We start from the raw sequence: 14951 nt of genomic DNA, 5'->3' as shown, positions 1-14951 counted from the left end.
AAAGTCTCTGGCTTTTACTGTGGCTGAAATGAAGAGCCATAACAGGGAGTGTCATAATGTGATTTAAATATTAAAAGGTTCACTGTGGCTTCTCTCTTGAGAGTATATATTATAATGGGCAGGACCTGAAGTAGGGAGACTAGTTGAAAGACACTTAGAATATTCCTTGGGGAGCAAATAGTGGCTAAGGTGGTAAGATGTGGTTGGATTATCTATGTAATTTGGAAGTAGAGCCAAAGAGGATTTGCTGAAAGATTGGGATGCATAGTAGGAGTGCAGGGAATCAAGAATGATTCCCAGATTTTTGGCTTGCATAATTGGAAGAATGGAGTTGCCTGTTACTAAGATGAGAAAGACTTTGGGAAGAGGAAGATTTGGGGGGAAGATAGGCCAGGACCAGTCAAGCTTGAGACAGCCATCTGGTACTTGAGGGTATATGGAATAAGTGGTTGCATCTATGTGTCTGGTATTAGGTAGAGAGTGAGGTTAGTGAGAGGTAATTTGGGAGTCATCAGCATGTAGATAATTGAACCATGAAAGGGGATAAGTTTACCTAAAAGTATTGGTGGCAATCCAAGGACTAAGCCCTGTTACACTCCTGCATTAAGAGATTGGGGAGATGAAGTGGAACCAGGAAAGGAGTAAGAGAAGAATTGGATAGTGAGGTAGGAGTAAACCCGGAAAGGGAAGAGTATTTTGTTCTGGAAGTCAAATTATTTACTTTCAGCTCAAGGAGAATGACGACTCAATTCACCACTGGGTAGAGTGTTGTGGGTGTCGTTGAGAACCTTGATGAGAATATTTTGGGTGAAGTGTTCGTGATAAAGGAAAGCCTGGCTGGAGTGAGTTACAGAAAATTAGAGAGGAAGAACTGAGAAATACAGATGTGAGGTGGTACCTGGAGGAGGAAATTTTTAAGTTGGAAAAAATAACAGCATGTTTGTATGCTGATTATATCCAGTGGAGAGGGGAAAAGTGTTACAGAATTGCTGAAGAGCTACCCTTGAAGCAGACAGTGGGCTCTATGGAACAGCGAGAGGGCTTGATGTTAGGATGTTTGACAGCTTATCCTAACAGCAGACTGTATAGGGTGTTTACTCATTAGCTCAGATCAAAGTTGTAGAATGGTGACCATAGGAAAGAGAAATCTTTCTAGAAAAAAAACTATTATATTTTTCCCGCTTCCAAACAATGTATAGTATTTCAGTAGGGTTCTTTCACCATGGACTGCCATAATAAAGAAGTCCCTGTCCTTAGGACATTAGCTTTTAACTATTAAAGTTAGAGGTATTATTTGCATTTTTAGTTTTGAAGCATTTTTTTTAAAGTGATGAGGAAAAAAATAAATAACCAAGAATTTGAAGTATATGCTTTGCAGATTAAAAAAAAGAACTGTAATTTTTCATCTAATTTTTAGGAAGTGTTCTATTCAGTAAGAGCCCCGTGTATTTTATGAAGTAGGTTGGTTTACACCAGGAATCAGCAAACTCTGTATGACACCCACAGGCTAAGAACAATAGTTAAGTTTTTATTTGATTATTTATTTTTAAAGATTTTATTTATTTGACAGAGACAGCAAGAGAGGGAGCACAAGCTGGGGGAAGTAGGAGAGGAAGAAGCAGGCTTCCTGCTGAGTAGGGATCCTGATATGTGACTGGATCCCAGCACCCTGGGATTATGACCTGAGCAGAAGACAGAAGCTTGATGACTGAGGCAGGCACCCTGTTAGTTACATTTTTAAATTACTAGGCAAAAAGGAAAAGAATGCTATTTTGTAATATATTAAAATTATATGAATTTCAAATTTCAGCGTCCAAAAAAAGTATTATTGGAATGTAGCCATACACAATCATTTTTTCATTGTCAATGGCTGCTTTTGTATTATAGTGGCAGACTTAAGTAGTTATGACAGAGACCTGAACTAGCCCACTTATCTGGCCTTTTACAGGTAAAGTTTGCTGATCCCTGGTCTTTAAGACCTTTGAATCAGTTTGTTAATTTGTTAATATTTTTATTGTAAAATTTTAAGTCCACTGAACATTCTGCTTTCACTTGCCAAATTGCAAAGAATCACATGGGAAAACCCTCTTAATCAGAAGTTTCTTGATTTGAAAAAAGCACTAAGATTCAAACTCTGCTTCCAAATTAATAAATTGAAATTCAAGTTTTTTCAAACTGTAGGGAGTTTTATCTTTTTTTTTCCTTGAGTATTCCATTGTAGTCTTTTATTGGAACATTTATTTAGGTGTTTTTTTTAAAGCATGAAATTTATAAGGCTCTTAAGTATTTAGTTAAGTCGTCAGAGAAGACATTCATTTTCTTGGTTTTCTTCATTTGTAAAATGAATGTAAACTATTTAATTTTTTGTAAGTATTTTTATAGTTTGTTTTTGGCATACCTTACAGATAATTTCCCAAATACAAGGTAATGTGCAGTGTTTTCCTTTTTCTGTTTTATAGGAAAACAGGAATGTATTTGAGCTGCTCAAAAAATCAGTGAAAGAGGGAGCATTAGATTTTTTCAACCTAAGATTTTAAATGCTCTTGCATGGTTGGGCTAGATGGAAAAATTAATACTCTGTAGTATCATTTATGATTTTCCCTTTTTTTTAAAGATAAGCTAAACTTCTGGTAACAGAAATGGCAAGTTCATTATAAATATAAAGTAGAAACTAAAGTCGACGTATAAAGAGATAAAAATCTGAAAGCACTGATTTATAAGAGGGATAAAATGGGACAAGAACAAATTGTACTTTAAACTGGCCCTACGACTGGAGCACAAATTATAGATAGAAAAGTTAGTTGAGACATTTGCAAATAATGTAGGAGAAAACCATCGAGACCACTAAATTTTACAGCTCCAGGGCCCATTTTGTTTATTGATTTTAATTAAGGAGGGGTGCTGGTAGGAGATGCACATCATGATCTTGACTCTGAGATCAGTAAAGCTTTTTTATGTTTTTGTTTTTTAAAAAATTTTAATTGTAAAAAAAAAAAGACATGACATTTACCATCTTAATCATTTGTAAGTGTACAGTTTAGGTGTGTTAGGTGTATTCACATTATTATGCAATAGACCTCTTGAACTTTCTCATCATGAAAAACTCAAATTTTGTACCCACTGAATAACAGCTCCTGTTTTCCCCCTTTGCCCGTGCTTTGGGACCACCATTCTACTTCTGGTCTCTATGAATTTGACTACTCTAGGTACCTCATATAAGTAGAGTCATACCGTATTTCCCTTTTGTGACTAACATTTTATTTAGCATAATGTCCTCAATATTTATACATGTTATAGCTAGTGAACAGATTTCCTTACTTTTTAAGGCTGAATAATATTTCATTGTATGTATCTACCACATTTTCTTTATCCATTTGTCCATTCATGGATGTTCAGGTTGCTTTCACCTCTAGGGTGTTGTGAATTATGCTGCAGTGGATACTGGGGTGCAAATATCTCTTTGAGGTCTCGCTTTCATTTTTTTGGAGTATATGCCTGTCTATGACTATGAATACAAAATTATTGCTGTTTTAAAGTGTTCTCTATTTTCTGACATTGGTAGGATTTAGGAAATAATCTCAAGGTGTACAGTTGAGGGTCAAGTTGTTAGTTGGTGAGTGCATTCCTAGTTGGTAACAGTGAGAAGAATCCAGAACTTACCTATTAAACTAAAGAATTTCGTAAGTACAATATTATGAGCATAGTGTTCATTTGTATAGAAGAAGCTGTACTTGTAAAGAGGACTTAGTGCATTTCAGTATCTGTTGTTTACAAGCTAATGACTAAAAAAAAAGCTTAATGGCTTGACTTAGTATTCCTCATGATTCTGTGGGTTGCGCAGGTAGTTCTTATACATCACCTGCTGTCAGCCAGGAAACCTAAATGTCCACATAGCTGGCAGTTGGTGCTAGCTGCCAACTGGGAACTCTGCTCAGGCAGTCGGCCAGGATCTCAGTTCTTTTCCATGAGGGTCTCTCTGTGAGGCTACTTGGGCTCCTCACAGTATAATGGATGGGACCTTCAAGGAGTATTCCAGAAGGAAGGCTCCAAAGGACTAGCCTAATGAGCCTGTGCTTATCAGGCTTCCACATGCATTGTGCTTGTGAGCATCCCATCATAGCTGGTCCCATGGCTAAGCCAAGAGTGGTGCAGCACAGGACTGATACTACCAGGGCATGAATAGCAGGAGGGGTAGTTCTTTAGTTCATAAGAGGCCATCAAAGTAGCAGTTACCATGTTTGTGTAGAAGTAGGCATTTATTTTAAATGAGGACACATAGTATATTAGATTTGTCTTTTAAAATATTTTCCTAGGTTTCAAACTTGGGGAAAATTGATTATTTCGGTCATTTGTCTACACTTGTGATATTTGGCTGGAGTTGTTTTAATACGTAATAAAATTTGATGAAGTTGTTAAAATTCAGCCAGTTTGACTCTTAGATCCAGTAAGGATGTAAAATTGGTAACGCTTATGTGCTCTCAGATTAATATTCAGTTTTTAAATTAAACACAGAAATTACTAATGCATATTTTTTTTATTTGAAAATGCTTCACCCCGAAAATGAAAATACTTTTCCGGTTTTTAATGTTATACAATATACCTGTCCCAAAACAAATAACACTCATCATAGAATGTTTCCTTAAATTGTTGAAATTTGTTAACTTACTCAACATTAGGTTTTTATTAAAACAGAAGTATGTATGTTTTCCTTGTCAGCTTCCTCTAGTGTGGATCTGATTAAACCCTCGATTGTTCAGATTAACTAGAGAAAATTATACCTTGGGGGGCCAAAATTTTGATTTAATAGTGGTTTATTTCTAGCCTTTAAATTTAGATTGGTACAGTTGTACTGATGCTAAAATTTTATGTGTATTTTTCATGACAGAAATTGTAATATAAAACTTGAGCTTTATTTGAATATTTTGTAGTTTTTAACATTTTCTTTTTTCTTTCTAGTGCATCTATCCTTTGGGCTCTAAATCCCTTAGTAACTTAATTTCTCCTGATTTGGAAGATTGTCATACTACAAATAAGCCTCAAAAAAGGAAGTTCTCAGAAACCAACTATAAAGATTCACCTCCTTTAGCAAATACCAAAAAGACTAAAAATCACGTCGTTGGTGAACAAGTTTTGAACAGCAAAGATGATGGAGAAGCATATGATGAAACCTCGTCTCAATTACCTGATTTACCACACAGTGGTCCACAGGACCCAGTTAGGACTGCTGATTCCTTGGAACAGAATGAGATTTTGGAGGCTGGTATTGACATGGCTGCTGAAGAATATCCTACTACAGTTGATGTTTCTGAAACTGGAGGGATTTCTCCTCAGAATGAAGGATGCACATCTGAACTGGAAATGGCATTGGAGAGCAAATGTACATCGCTCTGCCAGTCTTTATGTGTCCAGTGGAAAAATGCTAATGCTCTCTGTTGGTTAGATTGTATTTTGTCAGCATTGGTGCACTTGGAAGGGTTAAAAAATACTGTGACTGACCGGTGCTCTAATGCGAACTCTGTGTTCTGGCAGTTGTTTATGAAGTATGATCAAGCCAATAAACTTCTGCACACCAATCAGTTGGATGGAATTAAAGGTTGGTAATAATTTATTTCTCTTACTTATAAAAAAGTTAATGTTCAGGCATGCCTGGGTGGTTCAGTCGGTTAAGCCTCTGCTGGCTCAGTTCATAATCCTTGGGTCCCGGAATTGAGGCCCGCATCATGCTCCTTGCTCAGCAGTGAGACTGCTTCTCCCTCTGCATGCCACTCCCCCTGCCTGTGTGTGCGTGCTCTCTCTGACAAGTAAGTAAAATCTTAAAAAAAGAAGTTAATTTTGGAACAGTTTTGTCTCATAACATGTGGAAAATATACAGACACAAATCACTCAGCTACAGCTTCCCAAAAATCTTGATTCACAATGAGGGATATATATGATTTTTTTCTTAGAAAATGGGATACCTATGAATCCACCTCCCAACCCAAAATAATTAAAGTATTTCCAATAACTTAATCTACTTATGTGTTCCGCACCATCCCATCTTCCATCTCTCCTGCCAAAAGTAATTATTAACCTGAAATGTGTTTTATCATTTCTTCTTTTTTGAAATTGTTTTGCATATGTATTACTAAACAATATATTCCTACTTTAGTTTGTTTTGAACTTAGTAAAAAGGATATTGTACAGAATGTCTTCCTTTTCTTCTTTCCTTTTTTTTTTTTTTTAAAGATTTATTTATTTATTAGAGAGACTGTAAGGAGGGGGAATAGAAGAGGAAAAGGGAGAAGCAAACTCCTTGAGCCTGATGTAGGACTTGATCCCAGGACCCCGTGATCATGAACCTGAGCTGAAGGCAGCTGCTTAACTGACTGAGCCACCCAGGTGCCCCGTTCTATTTTCTTTTTATAAAGATTGATCTGTGAAGCTGCTTGTATTGGTGCTTCATTATTTTTCATTGCTAAAGATGTCCATTTTGTAAATGTATCAGTATATTTATTTACCTATCATTGAGTTGGTTTTTTTGCCATTATAAATAGTGTAGCTGTGACTATTCCTGGGCTCAAATAGAGAGTTTTTCTTGGGTATACCATAGAAATGGAATCAAATCATAGACTCTGGGGCATGTGGGTCAGTTAAGCATTCAACTTGATTTTGGCGCAGGTTATCATCTCACAGTCATGGGGTGAAGCTTTGTGTCAGGGTCCACACTCAGCATAGAGTCTGCTTGAGATTTTTCTCTCCCGCCCCCCCCCCCACTTGTGTGTGTGTGTGTGCGCTCTCTCTCTCTCTCAGATAAATATATCTTTTTTTTTTTTTTATTTCTTTATTTGACAGACATAGATCACAAGTAGGCAGAGAGGCAGGCAGAGAGAGAGAGGGGAGGAAGCAGGCTCCCCGCTGAGCAGAGAGCCCGACGCGGGGCTCGATCCCAGGAACCTGGGATCATGACCTGAGCCGAAGGCAGAGGCTTTAACCCACTGAGCCACCCAGGCGCCCCTCAGATAAATATATCTTAAATCATAGGCTCTAAGTTCAGATTTACAAGATACCATCACTACTCCCATTAGCAATATGTGAGAGATCTTCCTGATATATTCTCCCTTGGTTATTTTCACACTTGGAGAGTTTTGCTTTTTGAATGATGTAAAATGGTTTATGGTCTTGATTTGCCTTTCCCAAATTTTATTTTATTTTGTTTTGTTTTATTTTATTTTATTTCACTTTATTTCGTTTTTAATTCAGTTAACACAGTGTTACATTAGGTTCAGGTGTCTACAGTATAGTGATTCAGCAGTTCATACAGCACCTGCTACTCCTCACAAGTGTACTCCCTAGTCTCCTTGCCTATTTAACCCGTCCCCCACCCACCTCTCTGCCTTTCTCACATTTTAAAGAGGTTGGACAGCTCTTCAAACATAAATTGATCATGTTTCCTCTTTTGTGAAATGCCTGTTTGTGTCTTACCTTATTTGAGTTTCTATGTCTTTGTTGCTATCTTTATGTCACGTGTGTTGCTAAATTGTATCTTGTGTATTTACTTTTTTAAAGATACCTTTGATGTACAGAAATTGCTAATCTTTCCTTTTGTAGCTAGTAATACTTCTGACATTTAAAAGGAATCTTTCCTTTTCCAAGATCAGAATCCATATTTTCACTGAAAAGTCAAAGTTTTGTTGTTGACATTGAATTTTAATTCAGCTCAAGTTAATTTTTGTGTGTGATAATCATCCCCTTTTTCCCCATTTACCTAGCCAGTTTTTCCTAGCTCCTAACTCCACATTTTTCTTCAACTGATCTGCCAGGCCACCTTTGTTACATAGTCTTCCATATATGTGTGCAGCTGTTTTTTAACTCTCAGTTTTGTTTTCTTGGTCACTTTATCTGTCTCTGTGTCAGCACCACACTGTTTTAATTACCAGGGTTATTGCTGTCTGGTAGTATAAGAATCCTCACCTTTATTTCACTTGTCTTTGGTCATGCCGTGTTTTATATAATTGTTAGACATTTTTCCCCATTGTTGACCATTCAGGCTGCTTATTATTTTTTACAATTATGAATAAACACCATGACAGATAATCCACATATCCTTTTAATCCATCCATTGCCAATTATATCTTAGAGGGGATATTAAAATTTGAATATAAAGAGTCTTTGTAAATGGCTTTACTGAAGAGTTAGATCACCATTTTCATATGTAGAAGAAAACATCCCAGAGCACTCAGATCATCTTTGAGTATAAACATTTTAAAAGTTATAATTTTGTTAGATAAGAAATACTTTTTCAACTTGAATTTTTTTGAGATTGAATTTTTTGCAAATTTTAAATTCATTTTTTTACAAGCATTTTTGTCTTTGCCTTTTCTTCACTGTATTCTTGTACTCTGTAATTATAGGAACCCAATACTGAGTTAGGTGACAGTTCAGTTGATGATTACAGAAGAGTATATTTCATGTTCAGATTTTGACTTGAATGTTGAATTAATTTTAATTATATATTTTATAAAGCATAGCCACTTTATTTTTTGTTTTTTTTTAATAGAACCATAATTAACATACAGTGTTGTATTAGTTTTGGGTGTACATTGAAATGTTTCTGCAGTTCTATATGTTACTCAGTAAGTATACTCTTAATTCTCTCTATTTCACCAATATTACATATTCAATCATACTAATTTTTAAATAATAATTATATTTTTTATAATGTGGTTGTAATTGCATTTAGTAAGTTGACTTTTAAGTTGTTTTTTTTCTTGGCGTGGTTAAAGAAAAATTCTGGTTATTGCTTCATATTGTAGGAGAATCCAGATACTTTCATAGTAAAACATATCAGCAGTATGATCAGGCTATATGAATTATTTGTAAGAGATTTTGGTGAAATCTTTTGTAGCTTAAGAATAACTAGAGTCATGGGGCGCCTGGGTGGTTCAGTGGGTTAAGCCGCTGCCTTTGGCTCAGGTCGTGGTCTCGAGAACCTGGGATGGAGCCTGGCATTGGGCTCTTTGCTCAGCAGGGAGCCTGCTTCCTCCTCTCTCTCTGCCTGTCTCTCTGCCTATTTGTGATCTCTGTCAAATGAATAAATAAAATCTTAAAAAAAAAAAAAAGAATAACTAGAGTCAGATACATACGGGGGCTGGTTTTCTGACATAATAATTCTATTTTGAGGACTTTAACCCTAAAGAAATGAAGAAAAACATGGATGGGTATGTGCCCAAAAGATGTTTGTCATGATAGTATTTATAAGAGTGAAAAAAGAGGGGGCACCTGGGTGGCTCAGTCGTTAAGTGTCTGCCTTCAGCTCAGGTCATGATACCAGGGTCCTGGGATTGAACCCCACATCGGGCTCCCTGCTCAGTGGAAAGCCTGCTTCTCTCTCTCCCGCTCCCCCTGCTTGTGTTCCCTCTCTCCCTGTGTTTCTCTCTGTCAAATAAATAAATCTTTAAAAAAAAAAAAAGAGTGAAAAAAGAAACAACTTAATTATCCAGCATTAGGAGAATTGTTAGTAAAACTCCGATTTAGGTGGAGTGTAATAACTAGTCTGCAAAGTTTTTAATGAAGCAAATTCATGTGAAGTAATAGAAGTAATAGAAATAAATGAGTAGATGTTGTTTCTAGCATGAGTAATAATCACATGTAAAGACATAGCTTCAGCTGTTTCAGAGATAGGCAGAATGTCTGAAAGCATCGCTCTCTTGCTAGGCCTGTGATTATTTGGATGAGAAAGGCTTTTACTGAGCTTTAGTCAAGCACAGTGATACTGGCTCCTGCAGTCAGGACAGATGATACTGGGCTGAAGGAATATTAGGGCAATGTATGGTATAGCACAGAGAGAGGAGTAAGAATTAAGGAAATTTTGTGGTTTTCATTTTGTCTCTGCTAAATTTTTTGACTAATGAACTTTCATTCTTGGTAATATCTTAATTTTCTGTGGAAAGACAGATTGATAAGAAATTGATAATCTATTTCATTTTTAGATGGAGATTGTAAAAAACTTACTTCAGAAATACTTGCAAAGATAGAGTCCTGTCTGAATGAAGTCAGAGATGAAATTTTCATGAGGCTTCAGCCTCAGCTTAGATGCACATTAGGTAAGTAATTTGTATAATTTAACTGTATTACTCATCTACCATAAAGAAATATTTACATCATAAGAAAATATAATACTGTTTTATTAGTTTGGGTGATTAGATTCTTGGGAGAGAGAATCTGTGTAGTTTCATTTAGGAGCTTACCACTGGTTAAATCATTGGTGGACAGGGTTGTTGTTTCTATATAAACATACAGTCTTGTTGTTTATATCCTTGAAAATGGATGCATTTCTCGGAAGCAGGTGGATACTTGGGTGGACACCATGGGTCGCATTTCCAATACTTTCCCCCTATAGACTAATTCAGTGCCTTCAACCTTGACTGTGCATTATAAAGCACCTAGGGAGTTGAAAAGTGCATGGGATCTATTAAATATGAATCTCAGGGATGGAGTCAGGTATCAGCAATTTTCAGAAGTCCCTGTGTGATTCTTAAGGATGGACAGGGTTGAGAATCTCTGATGTAGGTCAACCATAGTAATTAGACTTCCCTTGCTGGTGATTAGTTTAGGAATAGACGTACGGCACAATTTTCGTCGGTAAAAAACAAGGAGAAATATACTGATGACCTTTTGGGAAAGCTTGCTTACTTTTAAAAAGGGCAGAAGAATGAGACCTGCTTTGTTCTCTGTGATTTGGCTTTTGGCCTTGGAGCAGAGTAGAGCTAGGGCACTAGAGTCCTGGGGCTTTTGAAATTTTTTCACTGTTGCAAAAAAGAGTCATTGGTGATTTTTTTTTATGGGTAGTGTCTTTTTGTTTTATTTCTTGTTATTGTTGTATTGACTCTTCTGTTAATACTGTGTCGTAGTAAAGAATATGTAATATCTCTATTAAATATATTAACCCATATTGAATTACATAAAATATCAGTGCCTTCTAATTTTTCCCTCAGAAGATTTATTTCATCAGATTCAGATGTGTATCTGGAAGCAGCATCTTTTTTGCGTGGTAGTATCTTTGTCCCACTGTGCTGTTCCCTGGTTTTATTTGTTTTCCATGAACTCCTTCCTATATGTTTATTCTGTTCTTAAAATAATAAATGAATTTCCATATGCCAGATCTTTGGTATTGTCTCCTTTAGGTCTAAAGGACTGTTCTCATTTATTATCATCAGGTAGGATCTCAGATGGGATGAATATTCTTTTTTTTCCTTTTTAACAAAGTGTAATTTCTGTAATAATAAGACCCTTTTTTTTTTCAAAGATTTTATTTATTTATTTGATAGAGATCACAAGTAGGCAGAGAGGCAGGCAGAGAGAGAGGGGGGGGGAAGCAGGCTCCCCGCGGAGCAGAGAGCCCGATGTGGGGCTCGATCCCAGGACCCTGAGATCATGACCCGAGCTGAAGGCAGAGGCTTTAACCCACTGAGCCACCCAGGCGCCCCAATAAGACCCTTTTTAAGTGTATGCAGTGTATAACCATTACCACAGTCAAGCCTGAAAGTTTTCTTCAGGCTCCTTCAGTCCCTATTCTTAATCCAGACCTCTGATCTGTTGGGTGGATACTTGTTTCAAAGGAGCCTTTTCTGTAAGATTACCAGAGTATAGATCGAGGGGCTCCCATGGTGCATTTTGCAGGTGTCCTTTCCCTCCTAGAATGACCTGAGATATTTTATTCAGGGTCCCTGCTCCAGTTCCCATTTGAATTAAAGAGTGGTTGGTTTCTCCCCAGTCTGAATCAGTACTCCTCTTAGCCCTGATAATTATTTTTGAAACAAGGTTGTATCTTGTTCCACTGCTGCCTTGGGCCGTGTTTTCTATGTAACAGACAAGGAATTTTTAAATTATTTTTTTGTGCAGTCATAGCAGTTGGGCAAGCATACAGTTCTTCTAATACAATGGAATTCCTCTCTCATTTGTGTTTATACTACTCATTCAACAGTAATAGGTGCTGTGTTGGAGCTTAAGATCTTACTAGTGAAATCTGATCTTTGCTTTGGAGAGCATTTTAAAGTCCTACAACATATGTGTCTTTATTCTGAATGTTAATGTGTACTTTCAAGTACTAAAGAAATAGAATCTGTACTGACCCTGAGTGTTGGTTATATTTTTAAGATCAGTCATTGTATCATTTTGATTATTGTTTTTAAAAAATTCATTATAAACTATCCTTTCTGTTCACCCTCCCTGCAGTTTAAGAAATAAAATATTACAAATAAACATGAAGCCCCCTTTGTACTCTAATTCAGTTCTTCCTTACCTCCCCGCAAAGGTAACTGCTCTCTTCAATTTAATTTTTTTCTTTTTCTCTAATTTTTTAAAAGAAAAAGCTCATATTGTGGTTTGTACTAATTTATTTAATTTTAAAGAGTGATTTAGTCTTTGAGATATGTGTACACAGACCAGTAGAACAGAATAGAGTCCAGATGAAAACCCTCACCTTTTGCTTACGTCATACTGTGTGACAGAGGTGGTGATGCAGATAAGTGGGGGATAAGAAAGGCTGTCTAGTAAATGATGCTGGGACAGTTGTTTCCTGAGACAGGAGAAATTGGATCCCTATTTGACACTGTAATCAGAAGTAACTTCAGCCTATTTAAGGACCTAAACATGGAAAAGCAGAATTATAGAACTTAGGGAAAAAAATGGGTGAATATTTTAGTTCTCAGTGGGGAAGAATTTCTTAAATAAGGCCCGTAAAATAGTGGTAGATAAGATAACATTGAAGTTTGAAACCTCTGGGCAAAGATAGAACAAAGAAATAAGATCCTGGATATTTTGTAAAGAATTCTGTACATCAGTTTAGAAAAAGGACAGCCTCATAGAAAAGTGGCCAGAAAACATTAACGAGCAATTATCAGAAGAGAAAACTTGACTAGACAGCAAAGAGCTGCTGAAGGATTTGTATTATGGCAAATTATGTCATTTTAGGGACATATGCAAACTAGGTAGTTGGATAGGTGTTGGGGTGAAGATACTGGAGACAAAGAAATCAATTTCTATTGGTATTATATGTTGTCTAGTGGATGGTTTATGCTTAATACCCATAAAATTTGTAAACAAAGGAAAAATAATTAAGATCAATTAGGAGCTATATAAATTCCCTAAAATGATCTGTATGCATATAACTTAACAGTGTACTCTTTGATATTTTTCTTTCATATTTTTGTTCACTGAGAACTTTCTGTATTTTTAGACCTGAAGATTCTGTGTTGTCATTATGAAGTATATATTACCTACTTTTTGATTAATATTCAGTCACAGTAGAGTACGATTTAAATGCTAGTAACTGTTACAGACTCCTGCTGTACTATGCGCTGTTTATGTGTGTGGTGATGCTATGTGTGTTCCTCTTTAGGGGACTGATTTGTATTTATTTCTGTTTATAAAAAATGGATTATTTTGATTTTTATTTTTGTACAAAGGTAGTGGTGGGACTGTACCACAAAGGTGACTGTTAAAATAGCCTTTGTAACTACTGGTATTTATAGAGCATGCTTAGGCAGAAACGCCTCCTGCTCTGCTGTTGGGTCTTGCCAAGGTGGCTCCTCCTGGCCTCGTTCCAGGCCACTGTCGCTCCAGGCTAGGGGGAGAACTGGACCATGGAAGTGAGACTATCCCAGGGGAGGTAGGGGAGGGAAGGACTCTGATTCTTTCTAGGGCTGAATCCTAGCATCTAAGCTCCCCTAAGGACGGGAAGGTGAGAAACCAATTCAAGAATAAGTGTAAGAGGGGAATGTAAATCCTCCTGTTTAATTTGCCTGTTGATCTAAAAACTGGAAGACTGGATTCATTATTCAGTTTTTATTTTAATGACACCAGAATCAGATCTTCTCTAATCTTAAAGTCATTGAAGTTTAATTTTAATTGTTTTGTTTTGTTTTATTTTTTGTTTTTGTTTTTTTTTAGAGATTTATTTATTTGTTGGGGGAGGAGGGAGAGCACAAGGATCTCAGGTAGACTCCCTGCTGAGCTCAGAGCCCAGTGAGGGCTCTCACACCCTGAGATCATGACCTGAACTGAAATCAAGAGTGAAGGCTCAGCCAGTTGAGCCACCCAGGCATCCCTAATTTTAATTGTTAAAAGATGAGACTGAAGATTTTACAAAGAGTGGTAGATGAGGAGTAGGGAGATTTGAGGCTGGCCCTTTAATCCTGTGTGTCATGTCATCTCCACACATAGAACAAGAGAGTTGGACCAGAAACGGCTTTTTAATGGTTTTGTCCACCTCTGACATTCTACAGTGTTAAACTGGATATATTATTTTTAGTATTTGTGGTGAACTATATATATATTTTCTTATTTTGTTTTATAGTACTTTATTACAATTTTTATAAACCATATTATAATTTTGTTTTGTATCCTAGGGCTATTATAGTTCTGAGGATTTTTTTTTTCCCCCAGAGAAAAGCTAAAAAAGATCTGAGGAGATAGTATGGGTCTTTTGTCCTTAAAACATTTTCATAAGTGTCCACCAAGAAAAATGAGAGACAGGGACTGAAGTGATAATTAAATCTTTATGATGGACATTTTTAGAAAAATGCTTTAAAAACTTCCCTAGCCTGGGTGGCTCAGTTAGTTAAGTGTGTGACTCTTGATTTCAGCTCAGGTCATGATCTCAGGGTTGTGAGATCAAGCCCAGCATCAGTTTCTATGCTAAGCCCAGGAGTTGGCTTGAGATTCTCTCTCTCTCCCTCTCCCTGTGCCCCTCCCCTCTGTGTGCATGCACATTCACTCTCTCTCTCTCTCTCTCTCTCTCTCTCACTCACTCTCTCAAAAAAAAAAAAATTCTTAAAAACTTCCTCTTGTCCAACTGTGAATAACTTATTCTTCATATACTCATATTTTCACATATATTTGTACTCTGAACATAGGTGAGAAAAGATAACAGTAATTTTAGCTCACTTTTTTCAGTTAATGATGAGTAATAA

At 36.5% G+C, this 14951-nt stretch overlaps 1 protein-coding gene across 3 annotated transcripts in view; it reads left to right on the top strand.

The window, feature by feature from the left end:
• The window catches only part of USPL1 (ubiquitin specific peptidase like 1), a 34381-nt gene that overhangs the window by 5823 nt on the left and 13607 nt on the right, over positions 1-14951 (top strand). For all 3 annotated transcript variants that reach the window (XM_080798092.1, XM_080798091.1, XM_080798093.1), the window contains 2 exons: positions 4957-5593; positions 9969-10082. In XM_080798092.1, the coding sequence (XP_080654218.1) occupies positions 5269-5593; positions 9969-10082 (439 nt within the window). In that variant the 5' untranslated portion in view covers positions 4957-5268. The remainder of the gene's footprint in view (positions 1-4956; positions 5594-9968; positions 10083-14951) is intronic.

The sequence above is a fragment of the Martes martes genome (genome assembly GCF_963455335.1).
Source record: "Martes martes genome assembly, chromosome: 3".
Taxonomy (NCBI): Eukaryota; Metazoa; Chordata; class Mammalia; order Carnivora; family Mustelidae; genus Martes; species Martes martes.
The sequence above is the reverse complement of the archived record's forward strand: the minus strand, read 5'-3'. Positions and strand labels throughout refer to the sequence as shown.